The sequence below is a fragment of the Phaenicophaeus curvirostris genome, chromosome 6 (genome assembly GCF_032191515.1).
Source record: "Phaenicophaeus curvirostris isolate KB17595 chromosome 6, BPBGC_Pcur_1.0, whole genome shotgun sequence".
NCBI classification, from domain to species: Eukaryota; Metazoa; Chordata; class Aves; order Cuculiformes; family Cuculidae; genus Phaenicophaeus; species Phaenicophaeus curvirostris.
The window spans coordinates 43,176,349-43,201,935 of NC_091397.1; the positions used below are offsets into that span (position 1 = coordinate 43,176,349).

A 25,587-nucleotide genomic window follows, 5' to 3' on the forward strand; every position below is an offset into this window, starting at 1 on the left:
AGTATGATTTCTAAAATAATATGGGGGCTGGGAAGAGAAACAAAGCTATCCTGGGAAGCCATTTACTGTGGAACAATATTTGGGAGAAACTCTGTGGTGCTGCTAGTGAGATTGAGCATATTAGCAAAAAGACAGCAAAATGGTTTTTTTCTTTTCCTTTGCTGTGTAGGCAGGTTTTAATATGGTGTTTGTGGTTGTTTATTATTGGGGTTTTCCGACTTGTCTTGTTATATAACAATTGCTGGTAACTTTGCAATGGTTTGGCTCTGATTTCTTATAACAGGTGTTGGCTTCAGGTTGAAATTTTTATAAGCTATTCTAGATGAAATTTCCACAGTTTCCTACAATATTATGAAGAGATTTTATTATGATGATGATGATGTTGTTGTTATTATTATCATCTTGTCATAGTTTTTAAAATTCTGTTGGCATTTTTAACTCTGCTTTTCTGAAAAGTTAATGCCTGTAGCAAGAATTTTACTTCAGTTTTGATAATGTGGCTTTTGCCATCATCATTTTGCCATCCTTTGAAATCCTTTTGCTTTCTGAAACACTCTTTAAAAGCTTGAAACTCTTAAAGAAGTGGCAGCTTGTTATATGCTCAGTGAAGATTTCTTCTGTATTAGAAGCAGAAATGTCTGAAAGTTCCATTCACCCCAAGTACGCTAAAGCTTCCTGCAGATTTGCATCTGATTGTCCCCCAACAGCTGCTATTCCCATTTAAACAGTGCATGCATCGTCCCAGTCTGAGGCTGAGCCTTATCTTCCCCACTCGTATGTGTTATAAGATTGTAAGTGTGCCATGCCTAAAAATAAGCATGTTCCAGTGTAAGGCTGGAGAATGAAGCAAGAGCCTGCACTTCATGACTGTTGCTTTGGGCTAGAGTGAAACAGAGCTACAGAACTGTCAGCAGAACTTCAAATTTCCCAGTATATTCTGGGTCACTAGAGCCAATGGTCTGGAAAATGTAAATTTAATGCCTGAGCTAATGTTTTCATGTCTGTTGATTTATTGTGATCTACTGTTTTAATTCCCACTGGTTGGTCTTCTTCATGGTCTCATGGAATCAAATCAACAACTGGGGCAAAATCAAAGCATTGTCTTTTAGCCAGCTCTTTAAAATATGCACTTCCTTTCCTACATGTCTATTTTCTCTGCTCCTGTTTAAAATTTCGTAGCTGAAAACCTAGCTAAGTGCTTTGAGTGGTATCAAAAACTCTCAGAAGTTTCTTAAAATAAGGAAAGCTTCTTCCTATAAGATAAATTCAGAAGAGTGTGTGCAGAAGAGGGGTATTATAATCAAGTCATACTTTTGTGTTACAGAATTAATTATAAATGACATAATAGCTGAAATTACTACTAGTATTGTGGTAACCAGTATTTGAGCTTTTCTAAGTCATATAACTGCATCTGTGTATGTGTAGAATTCGTATCTGAAGGTCACTGTTTGTGCCAAGTTCAATGATAAAATATTACTGTCAAGGACACTAACTCTCCTCAAAATGACTGATAAAATAAAACAGAAAATACTGGCTTTCAGAGGTCATTCACCTCTGCCTATCATTTTAGCAGCCATGCAGCACATCAGAGACTGCACTTTCATTGCTTTATGGTCTCTGCTGTGGAATGAGAACAATTGGTTTTACCACCAATTGTCCATGTTACAAACTGCTGGACTGGAACGATTTCTTACCAGAAGGATATACAAAATGGTATCTCACTGATCTTTCATTTATTTTGCATGAGGTGCTATAGTTGTATACATTAATGTTAAGCATAAGTCATGTTTGTTTAGTCCCTGAGTTGGAAGGATATTTAATAGCTGTGGGATACGCCCCTGAAGAACTGAAGAAATTTTGGTGAGAAGGTTCTGGGAGGCTGAGCAGTATGGCAGGGTTGAACCAGTTTTCCTAATTGAAGAGAAGTAGGGCATTTCAAGTTTGCAGCTTGATTAATCACAAGTACTCTGAATTTACATGTGACAGTCCTTTTTTTTTTTTTATAAAAATCTACAACTCATGAAAATAATTCTCAGCCATTTCAGGCACATCACTGCAAAATCCACCCCTTTGTCATGTTGAGCTCAGAATACTTTGATGTGCTTAAAGCTTCTGAAATACTATTAACTGATGGAGAAAACTGGCTGCTACATATTGTGTCTTGCAAGTAGTGAATTTGGCATGTGATTTACATTAATACATAGCTTTCCTTTTTAGAAAAAACAATTATTGATTTAAATGTATCTTGGGAACATCAAGTGCTCCCGCTGTCCTTATGCAATACCGAAACACTGGTTAAATGTGAACATCATTTTTAATTAGGTTTCCCCAGTGCTGAACTTGCTGCAGTCTGGTCTGTTCTCCATTAGTTTGCTGGTCAGAAATTGTTGACCTTTAGATTATGCAGCAAAATCCATCTGTTGCTGCAGGCTTTTGTGAAGAGAGATTTTAAGAAATATGATCTCCTGCCAGCTAGCCATGTAAACAAACTTGAATATAGGCAGTGCCTCAGCTTCCAGGATCTGAGTTCATTCAGAATAAGGACAGAGAGGAGAAGCTGTGAACCAGTGCTCCCTATCCACTGGAGAATCCTTTCTCAGCTGTTGTGCTGTAATAAAATGCCATTGTCCTATTTTAAAATCTCCCTGCTCTCCATGGGAGAAGCTGCTCTGCAGATAGCCCTAACGAGTAATCAAATCCTCTTCTGTGATCTAGGAAGATGAAGGCCATAACACCCCTTTGCCAGATACCTTGCCGTGCCCTCCCCATTGGCAGCTCCCAGCTTGTTCCTAGGGCGGTCTCACTCACAAGACTTCCTTATTAACAATCTATTTGCACTTTTTGGTATGTACCCATCAACTGTCTGTTTCCGTACCCTAACCACTATTCGGCATTTCCCCTAATTTAGCACTTTCTGTCCTACAGCCTCCAAGACTGGCTAGAGAACTAACCCTCCTTGTTGCCCCTCAGTGTTGGTTGGCAGCATACTTGACAGTCGTCGGTTTACTGATAGAGTAAAAGTTAGGTGCCCTAATGTGTTTTAAATACGTTCACTCCAGTAACTTTTACTTATATAAATGCCACTGACATTCTGAGATGTCTGAGTCCAATTTAAAATGAGACTGACAAACAGTTCTCTTAATTACAACGCAATGATGTTCTTACTCCTTCACCTGCATTAAGTAAATTATCAATGCCTTTTAATTATGCAAATTTTCCTCCACTAACATGGCAAGCGCACAGTTCTCAAGACTGTTTTGGTTATGTTCTCAGATATATTGCAACATTTTCTAATTTTAGCTTCCTGTGTTTTATTAGTCTCTAAACTCTAAACCTGTGATTTCATCTTATCATTTAAATGCTGTTGCATCCTGGCTTTACTGCACTTGCACGTCCTGTGACAGTCCATTTATCTGATGTCTTTATTAGAAATTTTCATTTCATTTAGAACAAGAGGAAATGGTTAGCTTTTCTTGGCTCTGAGCATCTATTCAGAAAACTCCCACAGTCCACACCCATCACAAAATTAACCTCTTCTCATAGTTTCATGGATCTTAGTCCTTTGCACTGCCTTATTATCCTTTTAAAAAGTACTTCCCAATGGTGTCACATTAAGCAAGAACTAATCTGCCCACAATTTGTTCTCAGAGTCAAAAGCTAGATATATTATTATGACATATCGTATTTGTGTGCTTTTCACGTGTGCTACAAATAGATGGAACGTACTTTTCAAAAACTCTTCATATTTCTGTTTCTGTGAGTAAATTCCGAAACTGCACCATATGAGAAGTGTCCCACTGAGTGTCAGTTTTAAGGAGAGTCCTTGTGGTATGTGAAAGTTTTGGATGGAAATGTAATAAGGGAAAAACACAATCAGTAAGAAGTCCAGGAGCTTTATCTAGGAAATGTTTCAAGGGAAATCATAAGAAACAATTTAAACTTGATGAGATAGCCGATCTCCAGGTGAGGTGTCCATCAGAGACCTTCCAAGTGCCTGCAACATTCTGTATGTCTTGGAATATTTATGTCTGTAAACATCAAGATGCTAAGATTTAAAAGGTCATGGGAAGTCTGGACTGTAGTTTAGGTTATTGTTTGTGCAATTCTACCAAGTTTATTAGTATGTGTTACTTAGCAAGGTCAGTCATCCAGGTTATGCTCTGAGATGTATATTAAAAAAAGTCTCCTACTACAGACAAAGATGCAATTCTTCGTGGTTGTAGATAGTTCTCAGTAACAGCTTATGAGTTTATCAAATGAAATAAATACATCGTCTCCAATGAAGGTAGTAATTTATCACTATTTACAAAAGTTTTGAGAAAATTTTACAGACTGACACATGAAGTATTCCTCTAAAGACAAGAGGAGAAAGTCTTGTGCTTATACCCCAAAGGTCACTTTTAAGACTTTAAATTTTTGCTACTGAAAATTACACAGTTTTGTCATCTCAATATGGGGTTTTTTATGTATATAGAATTGTCAAAAAAAATCAGGTGTTACAAATAGAGATTTTGGAACAATTTGATCAAGTGAATAGTAACAGGTCAGCTGGTCCCAATGTCCAAGAAATTGCTGAGCCTGTAATTGTAGTGTTGAACCTATCAGGTAAATCAGTATCTGTGTTAAATTTTTTTGCAGGGCTCCATGTATCATTCTGAGAATGGCCAACAGTTAACTCTAACTTCTGTAAGGTGTGATAACAAGAGAAAGATGAGTAAACAGAAAGATAAATGCAGCACATTACATAAGAGTCAATATAATGCCTGTAGAGAGAAGTCGTATTTCTGCAGTTCCTCCTAGTGAGTCAATAGTGTGAGAAGAATTGCAATCCATTGGATAAAGTGGACTTGGATTTTGAAAAGGCATTTCTTAAGGTTTCTGAATAGAACTTCCTAAAGCAACTAAGCTGCCATGAGAAAAAGGGAAGTTTTTCTCACAGATTAATAACAAAGGAAATACTAAACAGCTAGTGTTGCATCATAAATGTAGATTACTGCCGTAAGCCTACCAGGATCTTTGCTCTGCAATGCATTCATAAATTACCTGAAAAAAGAAATGAAGAGCACTATGACTAAGATTTTTGATAATACAGAATTATTCAAAACTAAGGTCGATTATCAAGAGTTACAGACAATTCAAAACATTGATGACAGAATTGCAGTTAACAGTCATAAATACTGAATAATATATAGAGGGAAAAATCATCCTATACAGGCCTTAAGGCTTGCAGAACATTATTCCAAGAAAAATGTCCATGAAGCAAGAAATTAGTAAGTAGCTCCCCTCTGGCTGGTCAACCCCATTCATGGACAGCTACCTGGTGTCTGTAATGGTCATGAGCAATTAGTTTTGGCCAAGATCAGCCTATAGTCATTCTTAATATAGCCTGCCAGAGGACATAGGCTTTGTAGAGGCCTTTTGGAAATTTGGGCTTGCTTGTTAGGGGGGAAATAATGTCTTTTTCTTATTGTAAAGGTGCTGGGACGTAGAGAAGGTGTTTGCCAGTCTTTGAGCTGCAGCAACATGAAAATGATGGAGGTCTGTGGCAAGCTGGCGTCTGGTGCAAGATAGTTTAGAGCCTGACGGCACCTGCTTTGCCCTGTAGTGTATTGAAACACAGGAGAAAGAGGGTAGAGTCTTGGTCCAGACAGACCACTGGACCTGAGACACATTTCTCTGATAACACATCCAACTCCTTTGGGAGGGGAATTGGAGCATGTGCATACATCAACTCCTTGGAAAAGTAGAAGGGCATCAAGAAGCAGCCTCCTGGCAGAGGATGACACCGCTCTTACAGATCCACAGAAAATGCAAGAAGAAAGGGCTCTCAACATACATCTTTTCTCTCTGCATTCTATTCATTCTGGCACTTGCCACGCCTTATGGAATTGACCACCGGTGGTCAGCATGGAGACTGAGAATAGCTGGAACTGTAGGAGGAAGTTGAGGCAAGGAAGATAAGATCGAGTGCTGGTGTTGTTTCAGCACATAGGTGAAGACCTAATGGAAAGGCACAGAATCATCCCTTTACTGGGTGACAAAAGTCAGACCCAAGACCTTGATTTTCTGAAAAGGTTGTAGCCAAGTACTTGTATCTTCAGAATGGATTTTTGTCTAGCATCCACTAAGGCAGTTTCTTCCTTCTCACCAACTGTGTCCCAGAGGACCATATCCGAAGCTTCTTCAAGAACTCTGTGAGAAGAATGATGATGGAGGTGTTACTCCTTTATATGACTGTCTCTACACTTGGGATGTCTTGGGAGATGGGGCTATGAATGCATCAGTGACCTCCTCTAACGGTGTGAAGGAGCCTTGCCCTCTGCCATGAGTTACATTTGTTGGTTTTGTCCCGCAGGGACAGATTGGTATCTGTGGAGGGATGACTAGCAAAACTGGGCTTGGGACGAGCAGGATCCAGAAGGCAACGCACAAGAGGGAGAGTCAGGAAAGGATCAACATAACAAATGGTATCTTCTCTCAAGGTGCTCTCTTCCACACATTGTAGTGTCCCTCTGCTAAGAAACTTGTGTTGTGCTTGATGGCATTGCCGAGCTATGCATGCCTGTTATAAGAGGGCATCTGAGAGCATATGTGAGGTTTTTGATGGTGCCATGGAGGGAGGGAAAACATCTGTGGATGGTCAATACCTTCTATTATTTAAAGGGGCCATATTCCTTCTTCCTGGACCAAGGGTCAATCTGTCTGGATTTGCCCTAGGACCTAGCAGGGGAAGAAGCTGTTTTCCCTGGTAGAGCTATGGATTTGGTAGAGGGATCCTTTGAAAGACACAAGAAAGAACTCCTCTAGCCTCCCCCATTCCATGCAGGGCCACCAGCATGTGACTGAGTCTTTCTCTGGTAGCTCTAGTGGGTTCTCCTCCTGTGCATGGGTGGTAATTGCTATGGAGCTGCAAGGGATGTTCCTGCAGGAAGAAGAGACTTGAGGGTGGAAGGAGTACTTTTTGGGAGGAAGGAAGGAAAGAAGGAAGAAGGCTGAGTAAGCAGAACAGGCTTTGCGGCTGCTGTGGCAATTAGTGTGTGCCCAACCCACTGATTCATATGCAGGTAAAGTCAGTCCATCTCACTGTACTGGCTATGGGCTTGGTTTGCGTGGTAGCCATTTGAGATAGCCATGTCAGGTACCAAAAGCAAAGAGCTTTAGACTAAAGACTCTCAGTCTGACCCAGAAGTCAGCAAAGAGAAACAGTAATCAATCATGCAGTTGATCTGTCATGAATCCCATTAGCATATCAGGAATCACAGTTAAAAGAGTTGCAAATAGTTCATAGACTGAAGTATGTTCAAACAAACAAAACATCTGTAATACAGCTATGACTAGTAAGTTAATTAAAATGATACATTTACTGTAATATGTGAGTGAAACGAGGGTCAAATTCACTGAGTGCATAAACGATTGGAAATCATTAATTTGCTTTTATTAAATAGAAGGGAGGACTAGAGAGTGTTATGTTCAGAGCAACTGATATGTGATAATGACTGCTCCTGCAGAAAAGCATAATAGAAAGTTGTCCGAGTCACTCGTTAACATCTACCACTGCCCTTTCTGTAAATTATAAGTCATTAAAGCACAATATAGCTAGGCTGGAAGTTAAATAGTAATTTTTATCTTCTAAAATATTTCATTTAGATTTCCTGTAGTAGTCTTAAAAGCTGAAACTATTATTTTGAGGAGATTAGGGAAAGTAATCGTGATATAAACCTGATCCAGCCAGAGCCTGGTTTTATATTATTGTATTGAGGGATAAAATTTAATTTCAATTGTTTCATAGTCAATTCGTTCCTCGGTTTCACTGCAGAGAGTCCCAATTTTGCTGGCAGCTTAGTGCTTATAAAACATGTATCTTCTAAGAACAGAGTGAGAACATCACCTCATTTCTTACAGATCATCAGATGTCCACCAGCTGGGGGATCTTTGCCTTGGATTGAATTTAAATCAGCAGTTTAGATGTGAAAGACTGGATATCTCATTAGCAATCCCTTGATCCACCCAGTTCCCCCGGGTGCTATTTTAGAATGATAATCCAAATCATTCTTGAAATCTTTATAAGCAATCAGTTTTAAGTGCAACTCTTAGAAGATAAGGAAGATAAGGCCTTTTCCTGCTAGTTAGTTCTACAAAAAAAAAAAAAAGGAGAAAAAAAACTCTACAGGTGAGCCAGGGGCTTTGATCACACAGGTATTCTTTTTAAGTCAGATTTAGTCATTTTAGATTTTGTTTCTGCATGTCTTGCACTATGCTAGAAAATAATCCAAATACAACATTAAAAAAATGGTGGAGAGTTTCAAAATGAACCTCCTAGCCAATTTATATTGGGTTGAGTACTTGAAATAGTGCAGTAAATCTCTTCTTTGTGTAAATAATTATTTTTAACCTGACATAAAGATAACTTCCAGGTACCTTACCAAAAAGGATCATAGACTTGGCTAAACATCAAAACTCCTTTAAAATTAAAAAAAAACAAAACCAAAACTCTGACAAAGCACCAAACTTCCTTTCTCAATGTCACTATCTTACTTACTTTCATAGTTTCCTTAATAGGGTGCCACTCAAGTTACTTGTTCTCCCTTTTATGTGGTCAAGGCCTTTGTAGGTCTGTGCTGAAAGCTAGATTTGCTGGTGTAAATAGGAATTGAGTTTATTCCTTTTCCTGGAACAGTAATGAGATCATTGCAGCAGCTTTGTGTGGTGATGTGATTAAGTTTGCACTGTGACTCAGTTACCTTGTCCTGGAGGACAGTTATAAGATTGACAGCCACAGTGGGTACAGGAGCAAAAGGTAGTATCTTGTGGCAGACATCCACATGCTCATTTTGCATCTGAAAGCATTTAGTCCAATGTTTTCTTTTTAAAAAATAGAGTGTAAAAATAAAGAATGACTTATTTTTAACAAAAATTAGTCTGCATTCTTTTCCATAACTATGTTACTATTTGGATTATTGACCTAATCAGGTTAAATGTATGGGCTGCAACATCTAATTTTAAGGCACACCTTGTTCATGATAGTTGTGTAATAGCAAATGCAAAACAATGATGTCATTAGCTATGCATCAGCAAAACTGTCTGAGGAGTTTTAACTTTAAACCTCTAAGAGAAAACAAACTGCTTTTTTAAGTTAGAAATACTTTATTTGGAATTTGTATGTACTTATTATGAATATAAGCATGTGATAGTAGTACTTTATGATTATTTTTCCCATTGTAAAAAAAAAAATGAGAGAAAAAATATCTAGTTCACGTCCCAATTAGATCATAGCCAGTTAGATCATAGGTTCACTGCCCAGTCTACGTGAGTGAAGTTTATCAGAACGCTTGCATTCACTAGGATTGGCTTTAGTCACTGGTATCCATTCCTTGAACACTAAATTCACTCATGAGATAAAAGCAAAAAGCCGATGCATGTATAAAACCCAAAATGTTTGTTCTTCCGCTGATACTGAAATATAACGTATACAAAGGATCATTTTCTCTCTGAAAGACTTGATTCAAGATTGAAGTTTAACTTCTCTCAGCTAGTATGTCATGGCCAAACACACACTGAATCACAAAGCTGGTTAACATTCAGCCACAGCAGCTGGACTCACATTTATTAAAATTTTCCCTAGGACTTGCTCTGCACTTTAAAAGAAAAGTCACTTCACTATTTTTTTCTCTGTAGACATTGACTTCTAGGCTGTTTGTTCAAGATAAGCATCAAAATGGGGATGCAAAGGTCAGTCTTTGCTGCGTTACAGAGTTACAAAGAGAAACAGTCAGTTTGTCTTGCAGAGAATGTTCTCCTATCCAAATTAAACTGTTTGCTTCCTGTAGGAGAAAGGTTTTCTTCTTTGGGAATTCAGCAGATTTTGTGTTTATGGAAGGACAGACTCTCCTTTATTGTGGACTTCCTTCTTTACCAAAAGTTTTATCTTTTCAGTTTTCTACCTCTTTATCTCCTAGTGACGAAAGACTGTGAACTCACTGTTAAAGCTCTGAGATGCTGGCTGCAGTGGATCCTGCTGCCTTGTCTGGTCCAACACTACCTCTGCTTTGCTGTCCTGCCTCTCTGCTGTCCTGACACAACAGAACTGGAAACGTGTCTCAGCTTAGTGCTAATGCAGGCCCACTTTCATCAGCTGGACAAGTTGTGAATCAAAGCAAGTGAGACACAGACAGGGATCTTGACTAAAATGAGCCTTGGTCTTCCTTGACTTCTTTTATTAATAGTAAAGCAGTACATTGCCATTCACATTGCTAGTTAGTGAAATCATGTTGGGCTAACAGTGTTTGTGTCTTTTATTGTTGATAGAAGACTACAAAGTAGAATAACTTGATTATTTTTGCTTCCTAACATAGTAAGAGCACTTCTTGCACATATTAGAAATGGCAGCTGATATGAAAAGGTGAAGATGAAGCACCATATTGAGAGAAAAAGGTGATTTATCTTCACAAGTTTTGTTTTAAATCATTTAACCTTGTGTTAGAACTTTCTGGGTTTTGTAGTTCCAGCAAAGAAATTCTACAGTATTTATATTCATCTATATGTTGAAATATTATTTTAAAGAACATTAGAATGGTATTATGTTGGGGACAGGTGAAAGAGTTTCTCTTATACACAGGCTACCTGGAGCTGGAACTCAATGAATTGATAACAGCATAGAACTGCTCAGGAATCTGTCTGTTCCTGCCAGTTACGAATGAAACTGCGATAGTTAGCCAAGTGCAGGTAGACATGAATTGATTTAGGGAAAGGGAGATTGTTATGAAATAGTCAAATCACTAGTTTCTTGGTATCACTGAAACAGCAGGGCTCATAAAGGGTGAAGCATGTGGAGTCCAAACCCAACTTGTTATGGGAAGTGTTGACAAAAATCAGAACGTGAATGTACTGATGACTTCTGATTGTCTACAGTGTGAAATGCAGCAAGTGGGGTTGACCCTTGAAGTAACTGTGGATGCTTACTTGCAATTTGGCCTGTTGAACTAGTCATTTTACATTAAATTTTATTCTGTTTATTTGGAATAAGTAGTGTAAGTTTGGAAGTACACGTGCATCTGCATTAAGTGCAGATTTGGATTGCCATTTTGGTTCATGATTGTTTTCACAACTGGCATGAAGTATTCAGTCAATCTGTGACGGCTGCTTTTTAATGATACCAGTGACAAGGGGGATAGAATCAAATATGGGACATAGTCTTAATTTCAGAGAGCAGCAAAACCAAAAACTCTTTATTCCAGTAGATGGCATGCTGCAGAGTTGCATTCCTGAGGGAAGGTTTTTATGCTTTTGTTTAGAACATGTTTGCTTTCTGAGACCACCCCCCAACAATTAGCACCGTGCTAGTATTTGACTATTGGGAGCCCATTATGATTATCAGTAGATACAAAAGCTGTCTGAAAAGTAATACTACCATGGTCAACAATGACAAATAAATTTTCTTTTCACACAGACAGATGTTTTGCTTTGGATTGTACAGTGAAACTTGCAACCTGTTTATTTGATTCATAATTCAAGGCCAGTGTAACTTCCCGTGACTATCACTGTTGTTTTCATTAAGGAGTCCTAATTCATTGTTTCTGTGGGCACAAAAAGCTTGCCGGACTCATTTGGTGTTTCAGTGCACTGTAATTTTACATAGTGCAATACTGGAGAGATTGCCTAGCTGTGTCATCTGTTGGACTCATCACTATTACTTCCTTTTGACCTCCTCTCTGTAATTGCACATGGATGACTTACTGGCTGCTGTAAAAATACTTAAATGCAACCGGGCTTGTTAAAAAAAAGTGTGAATAGACCAAAATGATTCTCTCTTGAGGTCAGTGAGGACCAACTAGGTAGCTGTTTGCTCTCTGCCAGGCAGTCAGAGCCATCTGTCACATGACAATAAGCAAGCATTGATTTCAGAAGTCCATTTGTTTTTATGACAATTATTATAATTTTATGGAAATTGAACCACTTCATAAAGCATAATTTTCCTCAGAAAGTGTTTTATAGACTAATATCCTTCTTCAGTCACTTACATTTCTAGTTGCTTTTTACATAAATACAATGATACTTTTCTCCTCTAATAAAGAATCTTCAGACCTTCATTTTTTTTTCTTTTTTTCAGTTTCTGAAAGACTATCCATGTTTGGGACTTAAGGAAAACCTGAAGAGTTCTATGTCCAAATTTTATGTGTCAATAGAGACCGAATCTATAGGGGCTAAAAAGGAACTAACGTTTAACATTTTAATATTTAGCTGAAAATCATATTTCATAGTGATTTTCTAATTAGGTTTTGCCATTCTTCATTTTTTAAGTGCATGTTTTTCATACTCTGTGTTAGTTCTTAATGTGACTCATCACATTCCTGCTGTTCTTGGAATGATATATCTAAAACATGAAGTTGTAAAGATTTTTAGTTGTTGGAGTCTTGTGTTCAAGTCCAGGTTGTAACCCATGTGAGCATGAGCTTTCCAGTTTTCCAGTTTTCCTCTGTGAAAGTTAATCAATGCTATATGAAGGTTCTGCTCAGGAGAAGCTAAAGATTTCGCATACTAGATCAGACTTGAATTGCACCAATGGATCTGTACAAAGAACAACTTTGACAGCATGTGTCCACATCACTGCCTTCATCAAGGCAGTAGCCTTTTACCTTTATGAGGAGTGTTTCAAAGCAGGACAAAGGGCAACATCAGGTTGGAAGTTTTTTTTTTGGAGGCTGTGTGCATTAAACCTCAAATTCCTGACTGCTTGGCAGCTCGTAGGGTTGACCAGCTCACCTGAGCATCACAATCATGGGTGCTCAAGTGTTTGTATCCTTATATATGCAAGCCTTTATGAAATTGGTAACTGCTTGACTGCTTGCATACTTCTCCTGTGTAGTAATTGCCATTTAAAGGTCAGCACTTTCCAATATATTCTGGGTGTCACCAGTTTTCCTAATAGTAAGAAGATGAGTTAGGTGTAATAATGATTATTACCCTTGCAAGTGTATAAATATTTGAGATTACTGGAATCATCATAGCATGAAATATGACAAAGATCTAAGTTGAGCTTACTAGATAACATGAAAAGAAAGGAAGACCATCCCTAACTTGTGGAGCATAGCAATGAAAGCTGGATGTAACTCGAAAAAACCTTTGTAGTCAGACTATTTTGTGATTTTTACAGGGAAATGTAAAGCATGACACATGCTGAAATTCAGGGGTCTTATTCATGAGTTTAATTATTATTAGACCATAAAAGACAACAGCACTGAAATAAGAGTTACAAGAATCAACATTTAAGAGGGGTTGGGAGTTACTTGTCAGAAGCTATTTCAGGAGAAAAGCTGATGAAGGGAGACTATGAAGGACTTTTTAAGATGAGAGCCTGCAAGGTTTGTGTAAGCTCTATTTGTGGCTCCATTTTACTAAAGCTGATGTTTGAGCCTGGCTGGGACCATTGTTTGGACAGAGTGAAGCTAGTCTGAAGTGGTACCTCAGGGAGTTGTTGCCATGCAGATGACAGATGAACCTGTGTTTACAGACGAGAACACCAGCAACAGGGTGACAAGTGTTTATTTTTAATGTCATGCTGATGTTGGGCTGGCTTATGAGTATGCATAACTTGTCAACCCTGCAACATTATGTGGAAGTCTCCTGTGAGGCACCTTTTGCCAGACAGGACTGCAGTTTACTTTTGCTAATGAAGTTGTTGTGGACAGCTGGTTCTAATGAATGTGAAGAGGTTGCCCTATCCAGTTCTGTTAAGTCAAATATTTTGAACTCGCTATTTACAGAGGATGGAAACTGATAATGACTGTTTTCTGGATTAGGAAGATGTACGTCCTGAAAGCAAGCTGAGAACAGTGTTCCCATTAAAAAAGAAAAAAAATCAAAAAATCAAACAAGAGTGGTCAAGAGACTGGTCTTCAGTTCGATAATTACCTTATGAATCTTCTCTTATGCTTAGACAATGCCACTTAAGAGTTGGTAATTTTACAACTTTACAGCAGTCACTGAACATGCCTTTGTGTGTCTTATGTATATGCTGAAGGGCAGAGAAGAGCCTCAAAGTAGTAGGTGTCAAGAAACATCTAAAATCAATTAACCATTACACAGAGTGTGAGAGACATTCCTTGTTTCTCTGTGAATAGTCCTGAGACAGTGAAGCTTTCAAACTGCCAAAACCCTGATTTGTTTCCATGTAATGTTGGAAATGGTTTTGAACTTAGAATAAACTTGCACATACATACAAATTAGAAGAAAACAAAACACTGAAAGAAATCTTGGCCTTATCAAAGTCAAAAGGAGTTTGCTGCTGACTTCAGTGGAGCAAGAGTTTTCTCCATAAAGAGGAAAAAGATTTTTGAACTCTAAAATCTGTGTGATGTAGGTTGTTTTTTTTGTCACAGATACCTGCTTGTTTTCACATGTATTTGCAGGATCTCTGAAAGCCACAAAGTCTTTGTAATTGTGTGTCTGCAATCCCTGACTACAATATGCTTGCCAAAGCACACCTGGAACGCTCATGCTTTTGTAACTTTCATTTCTTGTTTTTATGGTCCAGCAACATTGCTCAGGCCTGTTCAAATGACTTGGCAACTAGTAACATAAATATAACTTGTCCAACTTGATTTGTTCTTCCCACACAGACGTTTTGTGTTTGTTTCTCTCCAGCCAAACCATGTGTAGAGAGAAAAGTAGCAAGAGAGCACTCTGTGATGGGGCTGGGGGTGCCAGGAAGGTTTTTACCCTTTTAGAATAAGCTCTTTTACATTATGGAGAGTAAAAATAACTTGTGGCCATCCTAATGAGCGTGCAATGTCTCTGTGACTGTGAACCCACCATCCTCAGGTGTTTGGCTGCTGCTGCAGAGCCTGGCAAGAATTACCATTATTTTTCATTAGACAATCTGTAAATTGGTTGCACTGAAGTGCTTTGAAGGGTCCAGTTTCATGGACCTGCCTAGAGCAGGTCTCACAATGCCAAATTAAACACCTCACAAAAGACCACTGTAGATAGCTCAGATATTTTAATGCTGTTTTAGGCTCTTTTCCTTTCATTTTTTTAAAAAATTCCTGGCACAGATATAAAATTGGCCTAATAGCTAGAGCACTCCCTTGGTGAGCAGGAGTTCATGCTTAACTTCTCTGACCTGGAGAGCAGTGCTGCCTCTTGCCTCTCTGCTGAGTCCTTGTGTGTGGTGTTAGTCACTCACTGCGTGGGAACCATCCAAGCCTCCCTGCCTCTCCCCATCCAGTGGAAACTGTGCCACGGCAGCAAAAAAAATGTGGCCTTCACTAGCCTAGAAAAGTGGAGAGGACTACAGGAGAGCATGAGAGCCCATAGCCTGGTGTGGGGACACAGAGAAGAGCATTAGGGTTGTGAGTCTCTGCTGTCTGGATTATGAGGTTTCATTTGCTGTGTTAACAAATAGAGCTGCAGAAAGGAGAGGGAATTCGAACAATTTTGTGTTCAACATGCAGGTTTGCATGCCCTTCTGCGACTATACCCTCCCCATGTGCTGCACAGGTGTCTTGATCTCTGCTCGAGGTTCCTCCTTAGGGGCTGACACCTAAAACGTAATCATTACAGCCTCTACTTTCTAGAGGAGGTTCACCACGATGATCAGATGGATGGAATGCCCTCCCATATGAGGGCAGGCTGAGAGCATTGGGGTTGTTCATCCTGGAGAAGAGAAGGCTCCAGCAAGACCTTATTGTAGCCTTTCAATACTTAAAGGGGGCTTGTGAGAAAGATGGGACAGACTTTTTAGTAGGGCCTGTAGCGACAGGACAAGGGATAATGGTTTTGAGCTAGAAGAGGTTAGATTTAGGCTAGAAATAAGGAAGACATTTTTTTACAATAAAGGTGCTGAAACACTGGAATGAGCTGCCCAGAGAGCTGGTAGATGCCCCATCCTTGGAAACATTTGAGGTCAGGTTGTACAGGGCTCTGAGCAGATGTTGAAGATGTCCCTACTCACTGCAGAGGGGGTTGGACTAGATGATCTTTAAAGGTCCGTTGCAACCCAAACTTTTCTATGTTTCATTACGCAAAGGTCAGGCTATGTTACTTTGTAAGAGTAAGTAAGGATGTAGGCTTACAGAAGTGATGGATCCATTTGATCTATCACAGGAAGTGATGGATCTATTTGATACATCTCCTCTGGGCACTGCCAGCTTAATCTGTATGCTTGGAGAGGTGTTTGAAATGACAGAAATATTTATATTTAGTAAGTTTGAATGTCATCAATGGATCTCATAGTTTTATTTCACATAGACACTCACTTGAACAAGTCCCTGTTTACAATATATTCCTGGTTATAGAGCTTCTCCATTAAGAAGGAATGGACACATATTTCTGGCCATGTTGTCATGAGTTGTGAATGAAAAACCAAGTAATATGTTTTGTCTGATTACTGCAGTGCTTATGAACAGCTCAGCACTGACAGCCTGTCACGAAAGGTGCCATTAAATGCCCTGGGATAGGCAAAAGATGTCTTGCAACACTGGAAGGTTTTCTTCAGCCCAGCATTGTGCCTTATTTCTGAAGTTATCATCCCACTGACTTATTTGCTGTGCTGTCTCACATCAACTGTAGTGATTTTTTGGACACCGCTGTATTTTGTGACATTTGCTCCTTAAAAGATGGGAATAAGCTCACACAAAGCAGCTATGAATAGCCACCAACTTTCAGTCACCACCAGTCCAGATGGCATTTGAAACAGCAGCTTTGGGTGGGCATGAAAGGCTCTGTGTCTTAGTGATAGTGCCTTCAACCAGCTGAAGATGGAATAGAAGTCTGAGATGCACATTTTAAATGGCAAGGACAGCAGTTTCTAAGACGACTTTAATTGAAATAGTGTCTAGAGGGCAATAGGAGTGCGCTTAATTATTATTTTTTCTTTTTATTCTGAAAACTCAATTTTAAAAAATATCAAATGTATTTCATATCCTACACGGGGTCCCAGTTAGTGCAGAGAAAAAAATGCATTGGTGAATGGGTTCACCTCAGTATTAGTTGAAGATGCAATTCCCATTCACAGAAAAGCCTCCAGCTGGGGGTAAGTGGTACTTTATCCAAAGCATCTGTAGATATTCAAGGGATGCTAATATTGGACCTATGAGGATCTGGTGGTTCTGATAAACCAGCCCCCAGCAGTTACCGGGTTACCCGTGCAGCTGCTCTCAGACAGTGTTGGTAAAGTTGAGCAAGAACTTGAACTAACCAATCCTGCAAAGGTAATTAGCTTACTTCTATTAAATTTTGAGAAAAAAGTAAGGAAGCATCATTTTATGAGGTTAAAATATTGAACATTTTTGGGAAAGAGAAAAAGCAGGTTTGCAAGAAAGAGCATTTATGAAATGCCTTGCTTGTATCTGTGTATTCAGGCATGGTGATGGCTTGTAGGAAAGCATCCATTGAGCATGGAAATTGTAAACATCTCCAGCAGAGAAGTTAACACTTGAAGTACAGCTAAATATGCTCCCGAGGCCTTTCTTCAACCAAAAAAGCTTCAAATAAAGAACTGCTTATTTTTACCCAATCAATATTTTGCATTAGTTCCCAGTTAACGTCACAGACATCAAGCTTTTTGTTTACTTGAAACCTCAACAAAGCAGAATTTCGTTCTCTTCAAAACTTGAGAGAGTACTTTACTACTTAGGTCATTTAACTCTTATAAATTACAAAATGTGAGGTATGACTAATCAGAGAAAGCAGTTCAGTATTATGAAAACGGCCTTAAGAAAAGTAATTGTCCCTTAGGTTTCCCTGCTTTCTCGAAACTTGAGTTGCAAAAATCACTTCTAAGTAAGAATCCACGACTCCTCAGTTTATTAGCAAAGATGATCTTCAAGCGAATGTTTCATGTTGTATCTTTTCCTGCAGTCACTTTCAGCGGTGCCATAATTCTTGAACAGCTATCCTAACTTTTAGAAAATACTGATCTTTACGTATCAATTGTTTCTTATGGCTCATACTTGCTTAATAGAATTGGAGAGATGAAAGCTGCTGAATGGCTATTAGCTTAATAAACAAAAGCTGGTTTGAAATTCTTGTTAAATTGCAATGAGTGTACAAATAAACTGAGGCTTAATTACATTTTTAATTAAAGGTATAGGTATTGATTATATCATTGAATATGTGTTGTAGCCAGCCCTAACAAACAGCAAAATTACAAGAGATCATCAAACAAATTGTTAAAATTCCAAATGAATGAGGACTAGAACTTGTGTGGATAAAAGATACAGCAATGCTGAGTAGAGGGAAGAGATTATGAGCTGAGTAAAAAATATATTAATTTCTAAAAGTTTGGTTACTGATGGTTTTATGTCCTGACATAATTATTTTTATCTATGGAACAAAATGAAGACAAAACCTGAACAAATTTTAAATAAGAAACATAGATAAAGGTTTATCTTAGGTTTTGAAAGTAAACAATCACTCCTGAGATCTGACAGTACTTATCATGAGCTTCATGTGGTGCAGGATATAATCTGCCGTATGCGAGAAGCCTCCTGATCACTCGGGGAGCAATCAGATCTGCTACACAGACTGATATAAAGGGCAAATAAATGCCGCTAGGTCAGAGCAGTAACAGCATGGGAGAATTGACAAAAAAACCAGAGGCAGCTGCGGTTGAGCTGGCTACAGGGCACTCGCAGTTCACCCCGTATTCAACCTGCAGTTTTCCTGCTACTGCAGCATTGATCCTCTCCCAAGACCATGGGGTGGATCTCTGGTGGTAGACGGAAAGCAATTTTCTGGACATTAGTGATCAAGAGTGAGTGTGGAAACTCCAGCTGCGTGCAGTACAGCCACATTTTGTCCAGACAGGCTCTCTGTGCATGCAGGTGGCACTGCCGGCTGGATGAGGTTGTTCTTCTCCAACATCCCTTGGGTTGTGTGAAGCTGTTAGTTGGTGCTCTCAAGAAAATATGTCCTAAATTATTTTTTTTTTAGACTTAATTTGAAAAGTCTCCAGATTGATCATGCTATTAAAGACCTGACTTCCTCTCTCCTTGTAATTCCACCTTTATTGGAAGTATCTTATTGAAGCATTTTACTAGAGAGGGGAGTAGCCCCTGTGGATGGATATTGCCACCATCCTTTGATTGTGGCTGAAAGCTGATCCAAACAGTGAAATATATAATAGGAAGATGGAGTAGATGATCTCATGGGTCCCTCTGTTCTGTCCGTTGTGATTTCTGTACATATAGAACTGTTTTAATCCCTTACATTCAAATGCATCGTATCCACAGAAATGTATTCTTAATAATGACACAAGGCATGCTGCAACACGGGCAAGCTTATAGTCAGACCCTGTGACTCAGCTGGACTAAGTTATTGTTTTAGATACAGCAGTTTACAACTAAAAAGAAAAAAATTAATATACCAGATTTTATTATTCAGCATATTTTGAATGTTCTGACTGAGTACAATGCAAAAATGTAATTTGTTAAAAGACAATGAGGGTTGGACAGGTGTCAGCACCCAAGAGTTAGGGTGTATTAGAAATAGAGATATCTGTAGCCTTTATTTGACCTTGTAGTTTTGTAGCACGCGATCCAGTTTTTAGTGACCTTCCTCTCTCCATGACCTCTTTCAAGTGTTCAGGATAAACAAGGGGTAGGACTGTGACAAGTGCTAAAAACATGACAGCAGCTGATGAGCTGCAGAAGTTAGGGAAGGCATTTGGTAGAAGCATGAGCTCTCTTTAGAAGTGAAAAGCCATGTCTTGTGGTGAAAGCAGTTTTTTCCTTGTATTGCTGTTGTATTGCTACTATGTTGTCTCTGTTCTCACATTCAGAAACCAGATTACAAAACTTGGGTATCTAATGGGTGACAAATAAAGAAGAAGGGATTACTGAAATATAAACTGAAAGGGTCAGATACAAACCTCAAAAGAGTAAAAAGGTTTAATGACCTGTAATCAGGGTTTACCAATGATTTGTACTGAGGTAATGGCATCACTGTTTTTTCCCAACACACGGGATACATTTTAGTTTACTTCAGACAGCTCCCTGTTCCTGCTTAACTACAGGATGTTATGATTATAGATGTAGTGACACAGTTGTTGCAGAATCGCTGCTGATAAATTACGGTGGGATGGAAACTGTAAATAGAGCTTCTCTTGTAATTTAAGAGAGAAATGTGAAGTTTATTGCCCAGATGCTTGATCAATGGTAAACAAGGCCAGCCATGGCATGCTAAAGCTTTAAAGTCCTTGCCAGGTTTTGGGATTAGAAGTTGTCATTTCAAGCATTAACTGCTCTGGTATTGGAATAATCAGTTGCTCTGGTCCTCCTCTTTTCCTTTCTCTTTGCCTGAGATTTATTTACCTTCTCAAACAGGAGCTGACATGCATACCTTCCTTCAGTAAATTTTTGAGAAATGAGAGCTTCTTCGGCAAGCTGCAAAGTATTCCATGTCTGTCTGTGCCACAGTGCCCTGCGACTGCCTGTCTTGTCCTCCGTGACCTGCCCATTCACCTGCTTAACTGGTCAGGAGGCAGCTTGGAGCTGTGTGGTTGTACTGCTTAAGGCTAGAGAAACAATAAACCAGTCAATATGGATTAGCGTGATAACACACACCAGCAGCAAAACCAGCTGTGTTCAGGATTCGCGTACAGCCTCAATCACTCAGTACCCTGTTCTGTGCATTATGGTTCTGTGCAGGTATATTCCTGATGATTGATGAGAGACAACTGCTTATGTTGTGGTTATTTTAACCTGGCTCCTGTCTGAGGAACCCCATGCATCCTGATGTGAAGGCTGATAAAAGCTTGGTTTTCTTTTCCCTGAACTGAGAAACAAAAATGACTGCCTCCCCAAGATCTCCCTGGCATTCACGTTAAAGGGGGCCTGTATTTGTGTTGGTACTGGGGTGAAATCAGGGTTGGCAGACTGTGATGTATGAATTTGCACGCATACAGAGACTCAGAAAAAGAGTAGTGAATATCGCTAAGTAAGCCAAGACATTTTAGATGGTCTGTGCCTAAAACTCAAACCTGTTCAGTGAAAGGGACTTCCTCTTGGGTCTCTTTAATAACACATTCCATTTACAGTTGCAATAAAGGCTATAACTTGTTTGCTCTCCCCCACCCCACAAAAAAATGACAGTGGAATTTCTTGCTAAGCCTTTGATAACGGTTCTTTCTTTTTGTTCCAGATAACTTCAAACAAGAAGTGCTGGGAGAGCCTGAAGAATGATGGCGATATTCTTATTCAAACTCTAGAGAGCCTGGCCGAACCTACCAGGTGAGTTCCCTCAGGCTTCCAGGAATTTCCAGTGCTGAGAGCGCTTGCCTCTTTTGTCTGCGCCGGTCTTCTGTAATCACCTTCTGTGCAGTACAAGCTTCTCAGGTTTCTGTCCCTTGCCCCCCTCCTTCCACTGTTCTCCTCCAAACTCTCTCATTCAGAGTTTGCCAACTTTTCTGGCGTGGCGGCAGCGTGCTTTGATCCCAGCTGTGGTTACCCACAGTGTGCTGCGCAGTCCCACTCAACATGTCTGCACGTGTTGACTTGTTTTCCCCCTTTTAAAATCCATTATTTTATTCCAAACGCTTGGCCTCTATAACCGGATACTGGTTGGTGGTTCTTGGCGGAGTGGGCTAGATGCACAATGTGATGTTTGTGTCCTGTTTTAAAGTCATTGTGTTTGGTGCCTTTGCAAGCTGATTACTTTCCAATGCACAGCTAAGGAACAGAACTACTTTTGTTTAAGAATACTTGTGGCTTCTCTGAGAAGACTTTGGGGAATGCTGTGGTCTTCTCTGTAAGAACTGAGGTGCTAATCCAAACAAGTCAGGCATACCTCAGCTCATCTCCCATAGACTTCCCCTCCTCTAATCCCCCTTGGACATATGAATGAATAAATTACTGTTCTCTGCCCCTCAAAAGAAATTTTACACTCCTGCCATGGGCTGTTAAGCAGCATTTCGCTCCTGGTTTCACTAAAATTCACAGAGAAATTGTAGCTTATAGATCAGTTTTTGAAACACTATGGTAAACTTTTCAGTGCTCTTTGTGCTCCTAAATGCAGGCTTTATATGGGTCGGTTGTTTGGGAAAATTGGCTCCTTGACATTATGGCAGGGTGTACCGTGTGCTGGAAGGAAGTGGGGATGTAGGCAGATGTGGAGAGGAAATGTCAGGCCATGGTGAGTGTAAGGAGATGCATGCCGAGGACTAACCAAACCTGTTGAGAACACTCTGCATCTCTCTTGCATACTCAGCTGCTGACTCACGGGTTTTTCTATGACACATTAAATTATCTAACTAAAATAAAATGTCAGCTCTCCCCAAGGGAGTTACTGGCACCACCACTGAAGATGACCGTGAAGAGAGATGGGGTTTTCTTCTTTTGGAGCTAGTTTTCACTTTATTTTTTAGCGTGTTGGCATTAGATGCACTAGGCAGCCCAGCTGCTGTCTTTGAGTCTGCTTTTCTGGCTTCCGCTAATTGTCTGTTAGCTATACATTCCTGTACTCAGAAAACCAACAGAGCCCAAAATAAACAGTGCTCTCTCTTATTTGACATAAGATGGTCAAACTCTAGCTGATGACAAGCGTTTTGATACATTAGGGTGAGCCAAGTTCCTGTGCTGTACAGAGTCCCACGCTGCAGCAGCAACAGGGGAGCTCTTGAGAGGTCACAGATTTGATTTCCCCTCCTCTCCTTCTTTGTGGGATGCATGTCACTATGCATTTGCCTCCAAAAGAAACTTGAGAGGGATTCAGCTCTCATCTTGGGGCTGCAATGGACTCAGACATGGATAAATTGGCGAAGGGCAGGCAGGAGGAGCCTGGGGTTAGCAGGCTTAATCAGCTTTAGCTGAATGGCCATTTTATTTATGGAGACTGTGGATATTCTACCATCTCCCAAGATGGGCATCGTTCCTAGAATATGCCTTGTGACTCAGTCTCCTCACCTGTGCTTTGAACTCTGTTAAGAAGCCTCTCTGTAACTCACACAGAATTGGAAACATTTTAGAGAAGGCTACGCGTGAGATCCTGGCTCTAAGCCATCCTCTGAGTAGTCTAAACTCCTAGGCCTTTCCACCCACATATTGTCACTGAGTTGAAGTGGTTTTGCTTTGCTCACTTTTTGCAGACAGGTTTCTAATCTTCCGCTCTGTCTGTGTGGTGGAAGGAGGCAGCTGAGCAGCCGCGTGCCGGGAGAGGGGCACTGCCGGGACTGCAAGCGGCTTTCGGTGCTCTGCTGCTGTCGTGTAGCAGCCCTGGATTGCCAAACTCTTCTCTGTGATATCCTCAGCTAGTCAGAACAGGCAGTTCGAGAGTGACACATAAACAACCCATTCTGCTGACTAGCCACGTGGAATCAAATCTACTCATTAAAATATGAGATCGTAGCTTTTTTTTTCCAGTGACGACAGTTGCCAAGATGAATTTGTTTCAGATAACTAACATTTCTGGTTTAAACACCTGCTCATTAAGACATTAAATTACATCACGTGGACCGATCATTTGGATTTCCCAGCTAGCTCTGTGTTCCCCAAAACATGGAGTGTCAGTAGGTGTTTGTCATTAGCAGCAACCAAGGAAGTTGCAGAATGGTCTGCTAGTGTCCTTCCTAAATTACATATGAAGGATGGTAGGCTGTAAAAAAGCCAGCCCCTGACTCATTCCTGTGAACTGGCAAAATACATGTAATAAAAACTTAGTCAAGGAAGCAAAAAAGGAGCAAGATTCCACCATTCAATCTCACCCCGGCTGTGGTGGGGGCAGTTAGTTGGTTCTCCTTGCAGGAGGTGCAATGCCCTGGGTCACGCTGTGCTGACAGTACTGGATGTGTGAAAACATGTTTTCCCATCAAGATGGAAGTCTAAGTGAGTGTGGGTTCAGGGGGAGGAGCCTGACGAGTTGTATCTTAACAGAGGAATTTGAGTGAAGTAGCGACTACTGTGAATTTGAGCTGAAATTCATTTTTATACAAGGTTTGCTACAGGGCAGAATCACGAGTTGCGTGTTGCTGCATACCAGAAAAGCAGGGTACAAGGGAAGTCAGTAGCTATTAAGAATTTTCTGGTGTAAAGACAAATGTGGGATTTGAACAAAATGTTTTCACCTGAGAATGTCTAATAAGTGTTAATGGTTTTTCATTCCTAGCTCTCACGCTAATGTTGCCATTGCTTCCTTGGTATTTGAAATTCTGAGAACAGTGGGACATGAAAATATCAAGAGGACCAAGTGAACTATTTTTGACCGGCATACCAAAGCACGAGTTGTGGCTGCTCCTCAGCACCTCCGTCCTGCAGGAACATCTTCAACTGAGCAGAGGAGGCGTAACTAATTCAGCAAGCTGTGTATGAACATGCGTGTGACTTTCAGAGGCTCCAGAAGGCAGGAAAACTACTTTTTGGAGGAGTGGGGAGGTTATTTTTTTTTTAAACCCCTGTGAGGATGAATTCTTGGCTACTTTACTTTGCTGGCATTCTGATGTAGCTCAAGTATTTGTCGGCTGGAGTTTGAAAAGCATAAATTAAATAAGTTGTAGTTATTTCACATTCCAGACAGCGTTTTACTATCTTAAGCTGCTGTTAGAAATGTTTGTGTTACCTTTTTTGTGCAGGGGAATGCCCTGACTGTTCACCTTAAGGGGTCACCTCATGCCTATGACTGGCACTGGACAATGCCATTTTATCAGGGAAGACAAATATGCAACAAGAACCAGTTCCTACAACCACATTAAGAGGCTGTGTAGGTGGCATGTACACTATAGGTTTTATCAGCTTTTTACTCAGTAAAACAGGCTTTGGGTTTTTTTTTTTTTGTGAGAACGTGTGCCCCTCTCATTGTGTAGCGCTGCACAGCTTCAGCTCCATTGGTGAGAGCATCATTCTCAGCCGCCAGCGCTCCTGGCTGGGGATCCTCTTTGAAAACAGGTGAGATTATGAGCCTGGCCTTTTGTCATCTATCCGCAGTAAAAGCCCAGACTCTAGCAGCGTCCTCTAGACCCAGCAGATGCCATAGTGTGTAAAGAAGTTAATTATTTTCCCTGTGTCAAGCACAGTGTGGCTAAGCCAGGTACTATGACCACTTCTTCCTAATGTCTGTCTTCCTGCCGCACCCATCAAACACAGGTGCCTTATTCAGAGCTGCTGCTACAAACCTGCTCTTGGACAGCCCCGTTTTCCAGAGTACCCACAGGCAAACACCCCACAGTAAACAAACACCTTCAGCTTGGGCATTTTACAGAATTGTTCTTATGTTAAATATCACCATCTCTTTTTCATACATTAACAGCTGGAATTACTAGAAATTGGGAGAAGCTAGCTCAGGGCTGTTAGTGTGGTTAAAAGTGTTTTCTAGTTAGGGTCTTGTAACAAGTGTGGCTGAGAACAACAAAGACAGATGAGACTTAGCTACGCTGCAAACAAAATGGGGGAGCCTGGTTTATAGTTTTGTTTAGTTCTCATCATCTTAGGATCATGACTTGGAGCCGCCACCCTTTGCAGCCAAGACCCTCTCTGCTTTTCCGCTGGCAAACTGCTGCTCTGCAGGAGAAGGGCCTGGGCTGGTGACAGCTGCAGGGGCAGATGTGCAGCCTGCAACTAAGCTGGCTAAGACCCACTTTCCCTGCTCCCAGGGACACAGGGG

General features: G+C 40.2%; 1 protein-coding gene across 3 annotated transcripts in view; it reads left to right on the forward strand.

Annotated features, from left to right (window-relative positions):
- Positions 1-24,389, forward strand: part of ULK4 (unc-51 like kinase 4) — a 220,806-nt gene extending 196,417 nt beyond the window's left edge. Inside the window, exons 35-36 of one of the 3 annotated variants that reach the window (XM_069859966.1) lie at positions 21,139-21,227; positions 24,097-24,387. In XM_069859966.1, the coding sequence (XP_069716067.1) occupies positions 21,139-21,227; positions 24,097-24,181 (174 nt within the window). In that variant the 3' untranslated portion in view covers positions 24,182-24,387. Of the gene's footprint in view, positions 1-21,138; positions 21,228-24,096 lie in introns of all 3 variants that reach the window. The other 2 variants (XM_069859967.1, XM_069859965.1) reach the window with 2 other exon arrangements.
- Positions 24,390-25,587: the final 1,198 nt, after the last annotated feature.